This window comes from Camellia sinensis, chromosome 3 (genome assembly GCF_055761805.1).
Source record: "Camellia sinensis isolate YWXY chromosome 3, ASM5576180v1, whole genome shotgun sequence".
Classification (NCBI taxonomy): Eukaryota; Viridiplantae; Streptophyta; class Magnoliopsida; order Ericales; family Theaceae; genus Camellia; species Camellia sinensis.
The window spans coordinates 214053358-214075000 of record NC_138963.1 but is presented as its reverse complement, the minus strand read 5'-3'; the positions used below and the strand labels follow the sequence as shown (position 1 = coordinate 214075000).

At 33.0% G+C, this 21643-nt stretch overlaps 2 protein-coding genes across 3 annotated transcripts in view; one reads left to right on the top strand and one right to left on the bottom strand.

The window, feature by feature from the left end:
- The window catches only part of LOC114299088 (ornithine transcarbamylase, chloroplastic), a 25931-nt gene extending 25194 nt beyond the window's left edge, over positions 1-737 (top strand). Inside the window, exon 5 of the mRNA XM_028243766.2 lies at positions 306-737. Coding sequence (XP_028099567.2) covers positions 306-488 — 183 coding nt within the window. The 3' untranslated portion in view covers positions 489-737. The remainder of the gene's footprint in view (positions 1-305) is intronic.
- Positions 738-1253: 516 nt separating this feature from the next.
- LOC114299085 (uncharacterized) lies at positions 1254-8488 on the bottom strand. 2 transcript variants are annotated; one of them, XR_014365226.1, is made up of 7 exons: positions 7876-8488; positions 3409-6697; positions 3213-3302; positions 3004-3069; positions 2819-2908; positions 1792-2048; positions 1254-1568 (listed from the first exon to the last, which is right to left on the bottom strand). XR_014365226.1 is itself a non-coding variant. In XM_028243760.2 (7 exons), exons 1-7 carry the CDS (start codon positions 8259-8261, stop codon positions 1533-1535), a joined length of 4134 nt encoding a protein of 1377 aa, XP_028099561.1. In that variant the 5' UTR covers positions 8262-8488; the 3' UTR covers positions 1254-1532. The 2 variants fall into 2 exon arrangements, 1 of the variants encoding a protein (XP_028099561.1); XM_028243760.2 differs by having other exon boundaries at positions 1792-1968.
- Positions 8489-21643: the final 13155 nt, after the last annotated feature.

Sequence of the window (21643 nt, the reverse complement as noted above, 5' to 3'; positions counted from 1 at the left end):
GTTTGACGAGGGTAACCTTCCTTCTTTCGAGTAAAATGTTGGACGTCCTAAGGAAAAAAGTAATTATACATTCATATTTAATTTTTAATTATTTAAAAATATTGCATTTTTATTTGCTAAATATAAAAATTCGAAATGTGAAATCCTAACGCCTCGCCTTATTAGAGGTAAAGCACCTCACGTTACGCCTTCACCATTAAAATCCAGTAATGAGTAACGTATTTACACCTAACCAGAATGTTTTTGCGTAAGCTGGATTTCTATCTTTAGTAATTTCTGACATGCGTGCACACAATGAATTGCAGGTTGATAAAGCTCTTATGGAGATAGCTGGTCCAAAAGCCTATTTTCTGCACTGTTTACCAGCAGAAAGAGGCGTAGAGGTTACTGATGAAGTTATCGAAGCTCCAAACTCCATCGTCTTTGCCCAAGCAGAGAACCGTATGCATGCACAGAATGCCGTAATGCTTCATGTTCTGGGCTTATGAGATTGCATTTTTCTACATACTCTTCTTGCGGGGTCAACTTCAGAATGTATCTTAATTGTTTTTTTTTTTTATAAATAAAATAAAACAAAAAAAGTCCATCCTTCTGATCTTTTGATGGTGTTAGAACTAGTAGAACTTGGCAGTTTAAATCTGTTTTCTACATGTTTTGTTTCACGAGTAAGAAATGGATCATTGATGTTGGAATTTTGAAATGAACAATTTGCCTATTCAACAAGGTGACGTTTGATATGCGGATTGGATTTTTTTACACTTTTGGATGGGTAGTAATATCATGGGACTAAAGTTGGAATTAGTTATTTGTTGGATAAGTAATGAAATATGTACTAATATTTGTACTATGCTTGAGTATGGTATGATATAGCATGAGATTAGATCGATGTAATTTGTAAACATGGGATCAGAGAAACTTTTTTTATTTTTTTATTTAGCTCAGTCATGTTTCGTTGATAAAAATGACAATAGTATGAATCCCCCCCCACATAGTAGAATTAACACTCCAATAGGTTTTTGGAATTGGAACTGAAAAGATAATTTTTTCCCTCACATACAATTAGTATACAAACAAACATAATTTATTTTATATGTTTAATTTAATATCATCACACTAATAATTGTATTATTCAATCCTATCCTACATATAATTTGAGTCAATCTAATCCCACAATCAAACATGGTAGAGGGTGACATTACTAAACCTCACTATTTGAGAAAATTGACAATAGTTATACTACCAATTGCATTCTCTTTTTCTTTTCTTTTTTGCTTTACCCTTTTTTTTTTTTTGGGTGAGGAAATTGCATTCATTTAAAATCACTCAAGGCCTTCTCCCTCTTTTTTCCACCTTTTTTGCGGGTAAAACTAAGAACCTAATATGAAGGGAAAAAAAAATAGCTTACAATGAATGTATCCTAAAAGCATAATAATATATAACAACAAATAAATAATTAAATTACAGGATTTGAATCTGAATAGCAGCTAGTTCGACTAAAAACTGTTGCCTTCTTTCTTCAGAGTAAACTGCTGTCACCTCTCTTCGAAGTTGAACCTGTTCCAAGCAGCCTGTGGATGAAAGAAGCAGAAAGTTGAAGACAGTATGCGAAAAAAATTCCCATCCAACCGTCAATAAAATGAACTTAGATATAAATCCCTTGTGTAATGAACGAACCTCCATGCATTGTGTTATGTTTGTGACTTTTCTCTACTAAATCTTCACACCATATCTAGATTACAAAAGTGATCACTGTTAACTAATATATGCTAGAAAAGGACATCGTGTACCCACCTTTAGAAGATCAAAAACCTTCTCACATATATACTTCTGCTGAATGCTTGCGCCCCGCTGCTGCAACTTATCAGGATGAACATGAAGAGTGGCTTTCCTGTAAGCTTTCTTTACAGCACTGGTTGTAACAATCTCAGTTAGGGAAATAGGTTGCCAACTGCTATCTGGCCCAAGGATCTGCATGCAGAAAATTCAGTTAACACCACTGCTGACAGTACACGAGTTATTTCCGATTGAAGATGACTAGGTCAGAAAAACTACAAAACCACACCCACCAAAAGACAAAAAGTAAAAAGCAGAATGATAACTAGTTCTAAAAATGCAAGTAGAAAACTCAATACAAATTAGGGCAAACTTCGCTTTATCCCTTATGGTTTACTCCATGGGCAGTTTGGCCCCCTATCATTTGGAAATAAGCACATAATCGTTGTATTTTGTAGACTAAAATGCACTGTCATACATTTCGTCCAAGTAAACAACAAGTGAAAAACACACACCTGGATATAATGGATTATCTGCTTATATCCAAATGTCAGGGGTAAACCATACGTGGAGTAAAGCACAAATGGGTTAACTGCATTTTGAGTCACGAAAATGGTCGTGGTTTACACAATGAGGTTAGTTGTGTACAAAGGCATTTTAGTCTTTTTCTGAAGCCCTTAGTGATGCAGAGAGTGCACTTTATTCCACAAACCATGGGAGGTCATATGCTTATTTCCAAATGTCAAGATGTAAACCATACATGGAGTAAAGCATAGGGGAGGTAAAGTGAAATTTGCCCTCCAAATTATGGCCTTCATATGGGGAGGGGAGGGACGGATGGATTACAAACAGAAAGAACACTGTTTGCATAATCCCCTGGTTGGGCAATATGCCTTCAGTGAGAAGGCAGATACTTATGGTGTTGTGTTCGGTGTAGTTATAAAATCTATTTCTGAAGGTGATTTACACATTGAGAACAGTTCAAAGCAGCAAACTCAGTGGTAAAGACAATAAAAATTTAAGCAGTATAGATGCCTGCACGTACATATTGTAGTGTTGAAAGCAGTGCGCGCAAGTTCCCTTCCTTTCCACTTGACCATCTCTTAACTTCAGCATCCAGAGTTTCTGCCAATTTCTGCAATTAAAAATAGACGGAGCACAGTAAGGGAAATATGCATGCATTACTGATTACTTCAGAATCTCTAGAAAACTAGTTGAATTGATAATTACATTTTTCTCAGCTTGCTCTTTCTGAGCAAGAAGATCGCGTTTATTCTTTTCTGCAAGAGCTTTTGCCTGAAAAAAGACCAGGGGAAAAGCATGAAACATTCGTCTTACAAGTCAACTTAACTTTCTTTTTTTTTTTCTTTTTTTTTTTGTTGATGAATCTCACAAGTCAACAAAGTTGTTTCTGATATAAACAGAAGTAAATTGCATACCGCGCGTTCCATGGTCCTTTGGTGCCTCTCTAACCTTGCCTTGTTTCTCTGAGCTGATTCGCCAATAATTCCATCAAATTTCTGTGTATCCTGCAGAAAATTGAGGCTATCATTCAATTGGCATGCAATTGAAGAAGGGTTTCTTTGTGGATGATGCACAAAACACTCAAACATAATAAATGACAATGACACTCACAGAAGAAGGAAAACTCTGCCTCATTCCATTATCTCTGGAATCACTAGAAAACTTCTCAGAAACATATCTCTCCGCCTGTTCTCTTACCCCAGAGGTAGTAGCCTTCTGTGATAATGCTTTCTCTAGGGCACGCTCCCGAGCTTCTGCAGTTGCTCTCTCTACTGCAGCACGTTCTGCTTTAAGTTTGGCTTTTATGGAAGCTTTCTCAGCGGATGATTTAGCTGCAGCAGATGACTTCTCAAACCTTTCTCGGGCATCAGCCATTACTCTTTGTCGAGCTTCGGCAGTTGCTCTCTCTACAGCAGCCCTTTCTGCCCTCTCTCGGGCTTCAGCAAATGCCCTCTCACGAGCTTCACGTATTGCTCTTTCAACAACCCTTTTATCTTTTTCTCGCTCTCTTTCCCTCTTGTTTGCTTCGTCATTTTTGCTGAGGTTTTCTTTTTCTGCCTTCACTTCTTCTTGCGCAGTTTCTTTGGCTTCCTTCTCTTCAACTGCAAAGGTTTTATTAAGATTCTCCTCATTCTTCTCAAAACTTTGGCTTGTCTCAATCTCTTCATCTATTCCTATCATTTTCCCCTCCCCTTTGAACACACTATGTGGTTGGGATGCTTCTATTTTCTCCTCCATTTCAACCCATTGTCTTTCCTCATCAGCTGAATCAAAACTCTCGACTTCTTCAAGATCAGAGGCAATTTTGTCCTCCTCGAATTTTTTCTCACCTGTTCCTGATTCACACTCTGATATATTAATACCACTTCCCAGATTGGAGTCTAATTCAGCTTCCTTCTCATTTTGGTATGTTTGTTTAGGTCCAGAATTAGGGGCAGTTGAACCGATGTTTTCTGAATTGTCATCAAAAAGAAGGGCCTCGGTGGCATATTTCATCTCAGTGTCAATCTCAATGTGTTCAGCAGCATCTTCAACTAAGTCACCCAATTTACAAATCTCTTTTTCCCCCAACTCATGTGCCACTTCAACTGCTCCAAACCCATTCTCATCCTCTTTGTAATCACAGGAAGATTGAGTGACATCTGATATCCTCTCATTCTCTTCAAAATTCAAATCATCGTCATTTTTGTCATGTATATGGGCCTCTTGACTCTTACTCACACTCTCATCAGCATCCTGCTTGCAAGCATCTCTAGTTGCATCAAGATTCATGGTCTCCAAAACAGCCTCCGGATTTAATTCTGTCGCTGCATTACCTTTAGTTTCCCTCTTCATGTTCTCTGTTTCTTCATATTCACAAGCCTCTACCAGTATTTTCTCCTTAGCCACCCAATCACTGTCATCTTCTTGTTTCTCCTCACTTTCATCTCCAGAAGGACCGTCACTTACTCTGTTGTAATTAATATGCAAACTCTTCTCATTATCCTCTTCCTTGTGGGCATCATTTTGTCCCTTCTCATTGCTTTCCACCTCACAGCCTTCCTCATTATCTACCCATTCACAAGCTTCTTGTAGTCTCTTCGCAATTTCCTCTTGTTCACTAATCTTTTGTAGCATGTTTACGCTTTCTTCCTCATCCTGAACATCTTTCAACAACTTATTTTGTTCTTTTTGAAAAACCTCTTCTTGTTTCTTCTCATTTTCTAGGCTCTCCTGGGCATCATCAAGTCCCTCCTCATCACTATTTGCCTTCCCCTCCTCTGACTCAAAAAACTCCTCATTTTCGCTTTCCTCCAGAGACTCTTCCAGTTTCTTCTCATATGTTTCCTGTCCAGAGGAAGCTTTTTGCTTCTCCTCAGTTTCTTCATCCCCTTGGGCAACTCTTGCTTTCTCATTTTCTTCCTGCTCATGAACCTCTTGAGCAGTATCTAACTTATAAATAGGTTGTTTCAAATCTCGTGCCATTTTAACTGCATTTAGTTTCCCTTCAAAATCCTCCAGTTTCGGAGCTTCTTCATCCACTTTCTTGCCATATCCATCTAGTTGTTCCAAGATTTCTTTCTCTGTTTCCATCTCCTTCCTTCCACATTTATGTGTATCTACAGATGGCATAATGTTGTTTATTCCATCTTCACACTCACCCATTAAGGTTTCAGTTCTGCACTCACCTTGGTTTGCCACTTCAGAAAATTGTCTGCGTGCTTCACAATCTTTAGCTGATTCCAATTTGTTCCCATTTGTTTCTCCACCGACCTCTTTAACATTAAAGATTTCCTTGTTCTCTTTAAAGTCAGGAGCTACTTTGCCACTTCTCAGTGCTTCACAATCTTCAGCTGATTCTAATTTGTTCCCATTTGTTTCTCCACCAACCTCTTTAACAATGAAGATTTCCTCACTCTCTTTGAATTCAGGAGCTACTTTGCCACTTCTCAGTGCTTCACAATCTTCAGCCGATTCCAATTTGTTCCCTTTCGTTTCTCCACCAACCTCTTTAACAATGAAGATTTCCTCACTCTCTTTGAAGTCAGGAGCTACTTTGCCACTTCTCCGTGCTTTTTCCCTTTCTGACTTAGTGAAAACTTGCAAGACAACATCGGCACTTTGAAATATTTCCTTACCATTCTTCTCTCTAGTTCTGTTTTCTTCTATGGTGGCTTTATCCTCCTTTCTCTTCTTGACATCCAAGCCATCCTTAGAACTTGGCTTCGAAAACCTTTGCGGGCCATCCTTCTTCCGGTCCATCAATTCTTTTGCGATTCTTATACTAGCTTGAGCCTTCTCTAGTGCTATTCTCAAAGCAGCTGCAGAGGCAGCTGCTGCTGAATTTACATCTACTTCCTCATCAGAGTATGATGGTGAACAGTCACCAGGACCGGCTCTGGAAGCGTCACTTTTAGGAGCCTTAAATTTTGAATCCATCGACCTCTTTGGCTCACTCTTAGGCAGGCTTGAAGGTGATGACTTTTTAGAGGGATGTGTTTTGGGGCTGTTTTCATTCACACTGAATGACTTGTTGATTGAGTTGAATTTATCCCAAGAAGATTGAGTCTTAAATTTGCCTATATCATCAGAAGTTTGTTTCTTAGTGAGATTCACATCCACTTTTGGTGGGGATTTCACATCAACTTTTGTTGGGGGTACTGACTTATCTCCTTCTGTCTTTCGGTGAGGATGATTTTCATCAATAAAACAAGTAAATGCAGGAACAGCACGGAGTTGAGCTACATGTGTTGTCCCATTTGTCTCGTCATCACTCCTTTGGATGGTTTTATGGTAAGACATATTAAATTGTTTCATGCCCTCTGATGACTGATTAGGTGCTGCGTATTGAAAATTTTCCTCTCTGGAACGATTTAATTGATCTGATCCATCAGAAGGAGATGCTGCTTTTGCAGGAGTCCTGCCCACAAATAACAATGACAAATAGAAAAATCAGCTTTTAATCAATTTCAACTGTTTAAAAATTTAATCCAATGAGACAGATCTGATTATGCTATAGTTTAATCAAAAAGAAAATCTTCAAAACACTGCGAAAAAAAACCCCAAAATGAGCAAAGAAAAGTATTACATAATATAAATGGGAAAAAAGGGTCATTAGGAAACAACTATACAGATGAGTTTTCAATTCCTTCCCATCGTTGGTGATGTTTCTGAAGGAGCACCACTAATAAACCAAAATAATCAAATTAGACAAAGAGAATGCAAGCGTGATTCACAAGAAAGAAACCAATAATCAAACCAAATGAATCCTAACTAGTTAAAGAAGCAGATCATCTCTCGATTTGTCCCTCTCTCCACTCCTCTCTACAAACTTTAGTAATTATTAGGACTTAAATATTTTTCTGTAATTTATTACTGAGGGAAAAATATTGCCACCACATTCAAATATTCAATCAGATTTTCCAAAGGCGGTGAAAGTGCCACTCGGCTAACACTGGTTTCTCCTATCCTACAACCTCCCTCCTCCAAACTTGGTCTGAAATCCCACCAACACCGCCAACTCTGCTCTCCTTTTTGACTTTTTATCACTTTAACTTTAGCGGTAACCAAACAATGATTCAAAATCCAAGTCAGATATACCTGCTAGTGTCTTTAATTGGCATTCTACACTATTAACTACCAATAAATTCGCATGTTCAATCCATCTCACTTCCAGTTTTTCTGGACCACGTGGTGTGATGTGGTTAATGTTTAAGATTCATTAGCAATTTGGCCTAATCTAGAAGCCGAATCTTAGGCAATTCATTTCAACTCAATTAGGCCAATTAACCGTTTTATGTATACTCGAGCACATGAATTGTCTTCCCAAGTCCAGCTGCACAAAGTAAATAATTATAAAATTCAAAACTTCAATTTATTTTATTTTCTTTTCTTTTGGTACAAATTCTCAACGATTACAAAACCAGAAGCTTCATACATCAACAACAACAACAGCGGCAGTAACATCGACACAGAGACAAATAGATGATCATATCAAAAGCACAAGCCACAATTCTTCGTATTTCAATGAATATTTGTCAAATTTCAAATTCCAATTCGAATAAACCGAAAAAAAAAAAAAAAAAAAAAAGAACTTACCTAGCTTCGTCGGAGAAACTTTTAGCTCCCTTCGGTGTTGCGAACATTTCTTCATACGATATAGCTATGTCTTCGCCACGCAAACCCCCGAAAATTTTCGAGTAATCGAGATTCGAGGTCCGAGCATCAGCCGAAACTCTGGCTTCGTCGAGAGCAGAAAGATCAAGAATCGGAATCGAAGAAGCACGCGAAGCTTGAGAGCCACCAAAAATCTCACTGTAGTCTTCAATTCGAGTCGATGAAGTCGCAGCCCCGAACTTCGACGCTCCATCGAATACGCCATCGTATGCGTTCTTTGCGGAGAAACTATTCACATTGGATAGTTTTTTTGAGAAAGTTGCAGAGGAGGCTTGGTTTCTGTGAAGAGGACGCGAGAGAGACTCCATTGATGAGAGCTCGCTCGGTTCTTCGGAGTCTAAACCTATCTAGGGTTTACGCGTCGTTTTTCTCTTCTTCTTCGTAGTTCTGGTGTTGTTTGTATGCTGAGAAAATCAACAGAATCAGACAACGAGGGAGTGAGAAATGATCGAAAATGAAATGCGAAATAATGCTCCTAGTGAGTCATTGAAAGAAAATGCGGTCTAAGTGTTAAGCGTATAAGGCCTTGTTTGACGTAACCTATATAATTCATTTTTTTATCTTTTTATTTTTTTTTTATCATATTATCTTTCTATTTTTTTACATATCTTTTCGTAAAAAGAAAAAAAGTACACTTTTTTAGGACACCCCAAACAAACTCTAAGATTAAAATTAATCGGCGATTTTTTAGCTAAAAAATCGGCCCATGATGAAACCGATTGACCGGTTCAAGTCGGTGAGATCCGAATCACAAGGGTAGAATTGGTATTCTGCAAAATAAAGGAATATTTGGAGAATTACACATTTTATTCCTAAAAAGATACAACCATTTTGAATAATAGTTTTAAGAAAAAAAATTAAGAAATGTTTTCAATACGTTGTAGAATAATATAAGAAATTTGTTGAAAATTTATTAAAAATGAAACTTACTAGTAGTATTGTAATTGATAATGAAAATTTTCTAATATTTAATATTAGGCTTTTTAGTAATCTTAATAATTTTTCCTAAACATATAATATTCAATTTTTTATTGCAGCGTTTTTTTTTTTTTTTCTAGGAACAATTTTAGACTCATTTCATATTTATATTTTGTTTGCTATTTATGAATTTTTGTATCATATAATAGTAATTATTCTCGTGATGGTATGTTTTAAGCAAAATCTAATTATCTATTTTTATTTAAATATAGAGTAAATTATATTTATAGTTTCTATAATTTATTTTTTTATGTCAATTTATTCATGGTTAAGAACGCTCCTTTATAAATTATATTAAAATAAATAATCAAAATAGTCTATTAACTTTTTTAAAGAAATTGAGGAATTGACGTCAACTTTTCATTTAAATGCACCATTTTGTGTTGATTTTTGTCAAATTTGTAAATAAATATTAACAGTTGGAATGCAAGGACAAATTTTAATGCAAAATATAAATTACAAAACTACTAGTGTAATTATGTTACATAAATCAATTAGTATACTAACTAGTGTATCAGCACTAGTTATACATTATTATTATGACATTATTATTAACCTTACTTATTATACAAATTACAAATACTAAAAACATCTTAAATTATATTACATTATTAATTAATACACTAGTTAATTCACTAATTAATGGATATAACATTAGTCAATTTTGAAATGCAATGAAAGGATCACAACTAAAATGCAATTACTGTGTAATAAATGTTAATATTCATAATTCTCTGCTTCGGATTTTGGGAATCAAAACCAAATTCAATGCTTTCTTTCAACTTTTCTATAAAGATCTAATATCATTTTGAGAAGTGAGTTATAATCTGCTTTTCAGATTATAATCTGCTCTCTCACAAAAAAGTTGCTTATAAGCTGTTTATAAGCAGCTTTTTACCAAAAAACTGATTATAACCATCTTTCCAAAATAGCTCATAATATAACTAGGTCTCATCTTCTTTCTTTTTTTTTCTTCTTCTTTTTTCCCTTGCATTTCTGTGTCCACAAAATCCTCATTAATTATTTTTTATTCTTTCTCATGGAAAAAAAGTAAAATGTCTGGGATCCCTAGTGGGCGGTGATTGGTCAATTTTTTTTTTTTTTCCTTTTCAATCACTAACCCCACGTATGTATTGTTTGGGACCCCCCAGTGGGCAGTGATAATTATATTTTATATGGTCCTATATTGTTTTATGATATTATGATTAATAAAAATATGGGATATTATAATTTTTTATTAAATAATTAAAAAATATAAAAGGTCCTGATAAATAATAATTAACTAACAATTTTTGGTATGATAGACAATGTGATTAATATACTTGTCCTTTTTCGTACTGATTGGGAATGGGTACAATGACATTTGAATCTTGACCAGTGACACTTTTTTAAATAATTACATTTTTATGAAAAAAAAATTACATTTTAATTATTAAAGTTTGTAAATTTTTCCACTCATTTTAAAAGAAATTTCAAAGTTCCTCCAAATTGTTATTTGGAGATTTGGTCAAAATTTCCTCATAATAAAACTTTAATATATTAAGGATAAGTATAAAAAAAATTTATTGAAAAGTCCAGTACATACAATCCATTATTATCAAAATAAACTTTAAAATAATATAATTTTTGATGTAGATATCGGTTTTTAATAAAATTAGTATTTTTTAAATTCTCTCATCAAGATCTATCAAATAAGATTTATGTTAACTATGAAATTCTTTAAAAAAAATGTTATTATCGTTAAAATTGATGTAAACAGTAACATTAATATATTATTCTGCTTGACAGTATCATATTTTTTTAGTTCACAGTAACATGTTACTCTGACAATATTATCTAATATATATATTTATATATATATTTTACTTTGTCTTTACTCAATTATGAGTTTTCTTCCTAGGGGGTTTACGAAGTAAAATAAATTGGGTTGTCATTTTCATTAAATAAGGATTCAATTGAGGGATTTTGACTAAATTTCCCTTACTATTTTCCCAAAAGAATATTAGCTATTTTTTTAAACATTAATGTTACAATGATCATATTTTATACATATTTAATTTACCACACAGTAAATGGTATTACAAAATGACGGAAACGCCAGACTTATTAAACTAATGTAAGGGTGAGTTGGCTTTTTGGATTTTTAATTATTTTAAGCCTTATTTGACAACATTTAGTTTTGGTTAAAAAGTCATTATAAATTGTCACATTATTCTTTTTATTTTTTTGTATATTTTTTTGTAAAAAATCAAAAAATTATTAAAATAGCATGTTCCTAAACGAAGCCAGTCTGAGGCTAAAAAGTTTCCTTTGTGATGAATTTTTTTGACTTTTTTGAAAGAAATAATAAAATGATTATGGTTTAGATATGATGTTTTGTCTTATTAGACTAAAAATTTTATTTTGTCTTTTTATAACTAAAATAGTCCTAACTTAACCCAAACATTTATGCCAAACATAGCCATAATAAATTAAATGTGGTATAAAAATATAATTATAATATCAACTCCGATTGGTAGCTCGTAAAAGGCGTGGCTCGAATGGCCCGACACCAAAACGACGTCGTTTTGGTATTTTTTTTTTTCTTGTTTTTTTTTTTTATGAAGAAGAAGAAGATAAGAAGAAGAAGAAGAATGGTCTGCTGCGCTGCTAGGTTTCATCAACATCAAAAAAAAAAAAAATTGTTGATCAACATCAACAAATTTTTTTCTGAACAAATTTTTTTTTGTTCATCAACATCAACAAGATCTGGATTTGCAGATCCAGATCAATATCATCAACATCTTCATCAACAAATTGCTACAACATCATCATCATCTTCATCAAAAAAAAATTCCCTGAGTCTGCAGATCTGGATCAACATCATCAACATCTTCATCAACAAATTGCAACAACATCATCATCATCTTCATCAAAAAAAAAAAAAAAAATCTCTTTCATCCTCAAATCCAGATCTACTGGAAAGGGGGAAAAAAAATAAAAATTAGAAAAAACAGCGGGCGCCGATCTTCCTTCTCCTCTTCTCTCTTCCCCTTCTCTTCTCTCTTCTCTCTCTCTCTCTCTCTCTCTCTCTCCCCCCTCGTCTCTTCCCTCTGTATTTGAATGCACAGAGAAAGAAAGAAAAGGAAAAAAAAAAATTTACTTGTTTTGGATATACGGGCCAATTTTAAGCAACGAATCATTTTTCTTATAATATTATTGATTTTTAAGATTTGGAATACAAAAAGTAATGAAAAAATTATAAATCAGTGGTGGCTTTCCAAATATTTACAAATGTATGAAAAAATTTATAATTTTAATTATTAAATTAAAATTAATAAAATTTACCACCAATTTAAATTTCTCTTTAAAAAACATACACTGAATTGCGATTTATTAAAAAATAATCAAATGATTGTAGTTTCGAATGTCATGCATTAATGTACATTAACACAGGCCAGCTCAGGCTCCTCGCAGAACTGACTCAACTTGTTGAAAGCAACAGGTCATTCATTACAAATAACAAAAATCAACACCGCTACGGAGCCCGAAAAATCAAAGGCTCGAATGGCTCGAAATTCCAAAACGACGTCGTTTTAAGATTTTTTTTTATTCTCTTACCGGTAAGATAATATTTTTCGTACCATTTGAGCCATTCGAGCCTCAGTTTTTCGGGCTACGGAGCATTTTTGAACAAAAATATTATATAAATCCGGTCCCATGCTTGAGATTAAGATTGGATTATTCGTTTGGTTTATGAATTTATTTTTGAGCTCTATTTTAATAATTTGAATCATCTAATGTGTAAAATTTGTCGAGTAGCATATCCCTGTACAATATCGTATTGATCGGATATAGATAAATATTTAATTGGATCAAATTTGTATAAAAAAATAAACATTAAAAAAATAAACAGTTGACAGAAATCTAATTCGATCAAAAAACTATCGATATTTAATCAACGTGATTTTTTACAGGGATATAGTACTCGACAAGTTTTACACATTAAACGATTCGGATTATCGAAATGAAATCAAAAAATGAACCCATGAGCCAGACGGTACGGTCCAGTCTTGAACTCAAACATGAGACAAGCTGGACCCTATATAAACATACACATTTTATAAATTATTATTATTTATAAACGTTATATGTAATATTAAAATTTTAATATTAATAACAAGAAGTACTAAAATAATGTAATTTGAGCAACCGGAGGCTTATATGTGGAAATAAATAAATAAACTTTTGAGATTTTGTAAATTTGTTACCATTAATTACTATTCAAATACCAATGTGAAAAAATATCCAATAATCATTCGCAAACAGATTTCATAAGCAATGAATGAAAACCGCTGGTGAACTATTTCCAGAGTTGACAGTGAAATTTTGAGAATAAGATTTAAAATTTTTAGTTTGAGTCACTTCAAGAGATTGTTGGAGATTTATCTGATAATTTAACTTCAGGGTGATATTGCCAAATTAATCCAGATACCTAGTTTAAATTATAAAAAAGAAAGAAGAAAGAAAGCCTCTTGTTATTTTTTAAAAAAAAAAAACTTGGAAAAAAAATGTCAAAAATTGTAGTCAACGAAGGAGGTCAGAAAAGCATATAATGTTTTTTTTTTTTTGGTACACATAGTTTGTATAATGTTGTCGGAGATTCTCATGTGCAATTATTTCATAATCAAATGTTTAATAAATTCATAATAGCACCTTTCACGTGGGCTTGGGACGGGACAATATGACCAAATTACCCAATTGAGGAAACATTTGTGACCGACCACCTAATGTCGGTAATCTCCAAAATATATATATATATATATATATTTTTTAATTTCAAAATATTGTTTTTTCCCTGAAGATGTATGTAGTAATTTGACATCTCACTAAGAAAAATATTACATAGAATTTCATTTCTTATAACATTTTCTTATCTGTAATACAAGTAAGTAATGGGTTACGTGTGAAATTATTAACATGGGTCTTCTTACTTTGTGCCTAAGTATGAAAATTGGAGCAGGTAATAAAATTATGTATAATATATTACTCTGTTTGAATTTGATGTATCTAAAAGCAAACACTTCACACTATGTGTCAAAAAAATAAAAAATAAAAAATTATCCTTTTTACAATAATCTTATCAAATTCGCATGTTAATTTTCTGCACAAATATCCTTTATTGTAGGTCTAACCCAATAAAGAAATTAAAAAAATTAAAAATTTGATATCCATTTTACCATATCTCAAGCTTAACATAGAAAGAATTATTCCAACCAAATACAATGTAGGGTGTTTCATTTTAATTTTAAGGGGTTAATTGAGTAGTAAAGACTAACGAATGAAGTTCAAGATTTTAAATTTGAATCACTCCAAGAGATCACTTGAGGTTAGTCCGATCGTTAGTTTCAGAATTTTATAATTAGTTGAGGGACTTTTCTTAAGTGTGCAACTTACGACTTACACCTTACACTTACGTCTTTCTGTTTGCTGTCATGTTTTATGTTTACACCTTCTATTTACACCTTTTGTGTTTGTTGCATATGGTGTGCAACCTTAAGGGGTTGCACACCATAACAGTACCCTTAATTGAGATAGATGTAACTTGGCCCAGACATCCAATTATAAAAAAATAAATAAATAAATACTATTTAAACATTATATTGGTCTGTTGAAACTTATTAGATTAATGTCTAAGTAAGATATAAAAATCAATTTAAGATACTTCAGACTTCATTATTTTGAGAGGTTGGTGGGGGAATTTGTATTAAAGTGGTAGTTCTTAATGGTGGATCCACCACAATCATTCTTGACTTATTAAAGATATGCTTTCACTTGTGGTTATTAGTGATTTCCCCCTCCAAATTATCCTATGAAACATGTTGGAGATACTTTATCACTTTTTAAAATCACCATTAATAATATATTTGATATTTAATAAACGATACCAAACAACATATAGGTTGGGGACTCCGAGTAACCGTGTCACAAACTCACTAACTCAGTGACTCATTAACTTGCATTAGATGAGGAACAAGGTGACTCGGTAACTGATAAGCTTATCTGTTCACGAACAGTTCAATTTGGAGAGGGAGGACCCACGGGACATTATGATTTTATGACATCTTCTTTCTCTGCGGCTTTCCATGACCACATCCTCAACCATTTTTTTAGATGGGGACCATAACAACATTTGAAAACAATATTCTTTAAATAAAGAAATTCAATATATATATATATATATATGAGGCATTTAGCTACTTCAGATTCAGCTCTTTTTTTTTTTCATGGGAAATTGACTAATAAATCTTATATTTCGGTCTTTGATCCATATGATTTCAAATATTTTCTTGTTAACCATCTAATCCTTTGGACTAATTGTTTACTAATTTGTCATTGGTCAAACCATTGCGAAAGATTGTTAATGAAACTGTGGGAGTAAGGGTGAGTGTGTTTCACGTTTCCAAAAAAAAGGTTATGTTGTTTTAGTGTTTCGAATTATGGGCGAAGTTGATGGGTATATGTGAACATGATGTGTGAGTTTCATCTGACCCATATGTGAAGTGTGAAGTCATGTAGTGGGGCCACATCGACCTGTTTGCCCGTATACATATGGCACAAACACATTCAATTACACCCATTTCGAAAATTAGGCGTTCTAACCCGATCCGCATAACAACATATTGGGTGGGGTATAATCCAACAAATGGGAACGTGTGAAGTTCAATTTGGGAACAGGGAACGCTTCAGAAGTGATTGAACCTTAGGTCATATTGGTTGTGCTTTCCCGTAATTCAAATTTCAAATTCATGTGATTGCGTCCCACAATCGAGATTGGGGGAAATTTTAGGAATGTTTCGTTGGATTGGTTACGGATAGATTGTTTCAATTTGTAAAGGTTTTTGGTTGTGTGAAACCCTAGTTTGAGCAGAGAAGGTGAATTTGCTGTGAACGTAAGCAGGCGGAGGCGTGGGGCATTAGCGTTGCCGAACAAATATTAGCAAAATGACTACGAAACGTAAGTGTTCTGTATTTGTCCGTTGATGGTGTGTGTTAGTGTGTGAACTATTTGTGTGTTTGGGACTTCGAAATTGCATTATGTGTGCTATGTTTTGTTTATTGTTCTTAGAAATGTCTGTGTGGTGTTGTATATGTTTGATATGTGATGTGTGGGTGTTGTTAGTTGTGTGTATGTGATTGTAATGATGTTCACGTTTTGATGTAGGGGACCATACATAAACAATGTTACAAGAGATTCCGGTGGATTGACTTTGCCAACATAGTACACCGACTTGACGGTATTCATGTTAGACACAGGAATGGCGAACGGTCATAGAAGATGGACTGGCCAAGCAAACAAAATCAATGTAAACAATGTTACGAGGGATTCCGATAGATTTACTTTGCCGATGCGGTACACCGACTTGATGGTGTTCACGTTAGAAGCAGCAATGGCAGACTGTCACAGAAAATGGATTGGCTAAACAAAATCAACGTAAACAATGTTAAGAGGGATCAACTTTGTTGACGCGATACACTGAATTGACAGTGTTCACGTTAGAAGCAACAATGGTAGATTGTCACATACATACACCCCTAAAAAGATTTCACACCTCCAAACAACCCCTCCCCTCAAAAAACGTGGGATTATACATACCCAAAATAAAAGATAACATCCCGTAATTTATGTTAGGGCATATTCGTCCACCACATAACAATGTAAATTTAAAAAAGGAGTTATCAGTAAGATATCCCTCCTAACATGGACTGGCCAAGCAAGCAAAAATATTTGTGGGACCAAATGGAACACAATTTAGCTGGATGGGACTTTTCGATAAATTTCCTTTTTTTCAATTTTATCCTTTTATTTTGAATAATTTATTAATAGTGGCCTATATGTTGAGTGAAAGTTTTTTTTCATAATTACGCAAGCATTCTTAGTCAATTATGCAACAGATTTTTTCGTAATTACGAAAATATTCTTAGTCAATTATGAAATAGGTTTTTTCGTAATTATGAAAACATTCTTGGTGGGAAATTCTATTTCCACACACCATTTACTCTTTATCAATACACTTAATGAATTTTTTTTTATTACATTTTTTGTACTAAAATGAAACTACCAAAATACCCCTTTCTTCTTCAATCAAAATCCTAACCCTCAATCAAAACCCTAGCCACTACCTACTACTAGTAGCCATCGTCGACCACGACCCGCCACCTCTAAACCCTAACCCTAAGCATGCTAATATCTTTATCCTGTCGCCGCCTCACCATCACACCACCCTTACGCAACCTTCTCCACCATCGCAGGCATCGTGGAACCTAGATCTAGGAAAGATTCATTTTCTTACCATTCGGACTACCAATATCGAAAGAATCGCCTTCATTCGGAAATCAACCATCAAACCAATGAATTTGGTTCGACCATCAACATCCGAACAAAACATATTAGTTCGACCTTCAACATCTGAACGCATTGGTTCGACAGTGTACTTCTGAACCTTACATATTAATTCGATATTGTACTTCCAAACGAAACAAAAAAATGTATATTTATTAATTTTTTACAAGAAACAGAAAAAACCAGTGACGAATTTCAAAATAGAGGTCTTCTATAGAGGTTCTTCAATGGAAGTTTACTAGAATTTCAAAATCTGAAACACAATTTCACTGGTGGGTCAAATTTGGTGTGTACGTTGGGTGAGTTTGTAGGTGGGGATGGCGACTGGAAGGGAAAGGGATGTGGTAACGATGGTGCTGTGTCGCCGTTGGCGAGGTGGTTGCTGGTTAGGTTAGAGTTTGGAAGATGAAGAAGATAAGGGCGTGCATACATTTTTTTATTAAATGGGTATATTTGGAATGTGGGGTATGTGGACTGAGATAAATACCTAAAAATCAAATTATTAAATGAGTGGAGTAAGAAAGGATGTACACAGAGACAATGTGATGTGTGGAAATAAAATCCCATTTTTGGTCAATTATGAAACATAAATATTTTATTTTTTAACATATTACAAATACACTCATAAAATTTGTTTAAAATATGAATTGGTTCTATAATACTAGAAATTACAATAATCGTTTGTTTTAAATTTTAATTTAACACAATATACTTAAGGGGAAAAAAAATCTAATATGCAATAATAAATTATCAAAATTATTTATTGAAAAATATTTCTCATATCATTAAAAATTGTTAATTGACTTACTGATTTATTTATTAACAAAAGGGTTAATTGAAAAATATTTTTCTTATCATTAAAAATTGTTAATATACTTAATGATTTACTTATTAATAAAATTGATCATTTGTTATGCGAGTATGATTTATGTATTAATAAAATTATTCATTTGTATATATATGTATTTTCTTCTGTTTCTTTATTAGTTCAGTGACTTATCTTAGTAGTCTTTTTTAGATAGGAGAATTATCTTAATGTTTGTTTTATATTTATCTTTTGAGAAAAGTTACACGCCATAATTTTTATTTTTTTAAATTCAGAAGAAATGTTAAAAACTCATATATTCACCCAAAATGATATGGTAATAGAATTGGAGTCGACATCATTAGGTGTATAACAAATCAAAAATATACATATAATATCACATAATTCTATCATATATTTAATGATTTATTCTATTCAATTTCATATAACAATATTTTAATTTTTAAAAAATTATCAAAATATAAAACTTAAATATACTATAATAATAGCCGTGTCATGCACGAACATGTGTAAACTAATATATATATATATATATATAGGCATATGTACGTATGGGTTTATATTTAGGGATTATTACAGATCAACTTATTCAATAAAAAGTATTTATAAAATTATGGGTGAAATTTTTTTGTGTGAAAAATATAGCAAAAATCGTGTCTTTATAAAAATCTCACATTTTATCAATATTTCTCTAATTTTCTTCTTATAAATAATTAAAAAGTGAAACGATAAAAATTTTACAGTTTTTTTAAATCAATTAATATATGTTCAAAGAACATACATACCAATATTTTTTAAAAAAAAATAGGCTTTTAACATGGGTTTTATAGAGATATTAATATGAAAATATCTTTTTTTGGGATAGGATTAGGGCACAAGGGGAGATGAGAAATATTACAAGTTTTGCATATATTTTTTTAGTATCATGAGGTTGTTGGGTGGAATTATTTATAGAACAATACTTGAAGCACTTAATTTATTACCTCTAAAAATCATTCTTAATGATGTGTTTGATAAGTGCTGAATTTTAATTTGACAAACATTCTATCAAGTGAGATTTAAGCTCAATATCACATTATTAGAGGTCATTTAGGGATGATAAATTAGGAGGACGTCTCGTTTATTTATATAGTCAAATTTTGATTAGAGTGAGATAATTGATAAGATGAGATTTAAAGGACTATATTTATGTTTAGATGGTGGAGGATAAATAATCTGGATAGAGGGGATGAGATTCAATAATCTTGCAATAGTGCAGTCTGAATTAACAATTCTACCAAACAAATGTTGAATTAAAGGAATTGGGAATAAAATTTGACAAGATTAGCCTCATCTCCTAATCAATCTACATGTCTAATCCTTCAGAGCAAACATTTTTATTATTTATTTTATTTTTTTATTTTATTATTATTTTGTGATTTCAACAAACATTTCCATTTAAAAACACAATTCTTGTGTGAGCCTGTTTCCATCAAGTTTCAGAATTAAAATGTTATTAGGTCTAATTCACCAATCTGTCTGCTTTACTTTATCCAAATATATACAAGTTGGGTTAGGTAGGTCTCATCATGTAGTTTTTTTGATGTAACTAGGCATTAAAATATTTCTTATCCTTATCGAATCAGCCAAAACAAAATTCCAGACATGGCCTCTCTTTTATGGCATAGTGACCTTTACTTTTAATACATGGCCGATCTATAAATCTACCTGTATAATATAGACAAAAATACTGGTGCCAACATGCATGGGACAAGTTTGGTTATAGATCTTACACTCACAAGTGCACTGGTGACCCCACTTAAAATTTCTCTAAATTTCTAAGATTACATCTCAAGCCTTGAAACCCTTCGACTATTAGTTGAAAATTTTAAGCATGATAGTTTTGGTTTGAATATTAGTTGGATGTCTAAATGTAAATACCAATCATAGGAGGGTGATAATTTTTGTTTTTTAGATAGGGGTAGGAGGGTGATAATGAGCTCTACAAAAAGGGTTGGATCCATTGTCCGAAAGTGGTATGTTCTCCCAATAAGCAAAAAGTTTGGGGACATAATCAAACATAAAAAAATAAAGAGAAAAGTATATTCATATAAGGTTTTTTTCACAATCCTCCTAATGAGGTGGTGAATGTGGGTGAATTTTTTAAATTTTGCTCGTCATGTCATTAGGTCATTAGGGGATTGTGATGGAAATAAATTGTGTGGATAAATAATTTTTTAAAGAGTCGTGCTACGTTGCCCGAAAATATAGGGCTCGAATAGCCCGAATTTTTTTTTTTTGTTCTTTTGTTTTTCCTTTCTCTTCCTTGCCCCTCTCTCTCAAACACACAACACACAACCGTTTTAGAAGAAGAAGAAGAAGAAGAAGAAGAGGAAGAAAATCAACATCATCATCTTCAACAACATCAACACAAAGAGAGAGAGGAATCAACATCTTCATCAACATCATCATCATCAACAACATCTTCATCAACACATCTTCATCAACATCATCATCAACACATCATCATCGTCAACAAATTTTTTTTTTTTTTTTCCAAATCTGCTAGGAAAAAAAAAAGTAGAGAAAGCAGTCGATCGACGATACCCACCGTTGATCGTACGCCGCCATCGCCTCTTCTCTCCTCTTCCTCCTCTCTTTCTCTGGCCTCTCTATTTCTCTTTCTTTCCCTCAAACCAATTTCGAGGAAGAAGGAAAAAGAAAATAAAATAAAATAAAATTGCCAAAACGACGTCGTTTTGGCATTCGGGGGATTCGAGCAGTTGCAATTCGAGCTCTCACGCATTTTCCTTTTTAAATTATAAATACACATTCTGAGATTTGTTTAAAATACAAATTATTTTTTGTGATTTTGAAAATTACATTTCGCCTTTTGAAATTTCCAATTTCATAACAAATGACTCTTTTTATTAATAAATCGTCAAGTAAATTAACAAATTTAATGATACTAGAATTTATTTCAATTAATAATTCAAATAATTTTATTATTGTATATGAGAGCAATTAAGAATTTTATTTTATTTTGTTAATTTTTTTAAATAAAAATTTTTGCCAATAGGATATTTATTATTTTTTAAACCACGGGGTGCAATTCATATTTTAAATAAATATTTTTATTTTTTGGATCGGCAAAGTAAAATTTTTATTAAAAATATGAAATTGCAAGTATAAGGAAAAGAAATGCATCGAGAGAGATTCAAAAAGTGCAATCCGTATTTTAAAGAAATTTTAGGAAGTGTATTTGTAATTTGTCTAAAAATTTAAAAGTAAGTGAAAGGGTTTCTTTAATAGCAAATTGTCACGACCCAAACCCGGCCCTATGGGTTTAGCACCGTAACCGGCCAGTAATCCGAGATTACCGAAGGCCTGCTTAACAGAAATACAGTAAAACAGAGTACAGGGCCTGGCGGAAGCCAATACAGTAATTAAACAATGTCCAATGAGCTGTGACAGTCTGTATGCCAAAAAGATTTTTCACGCATTCACACATAAACAATACAGAG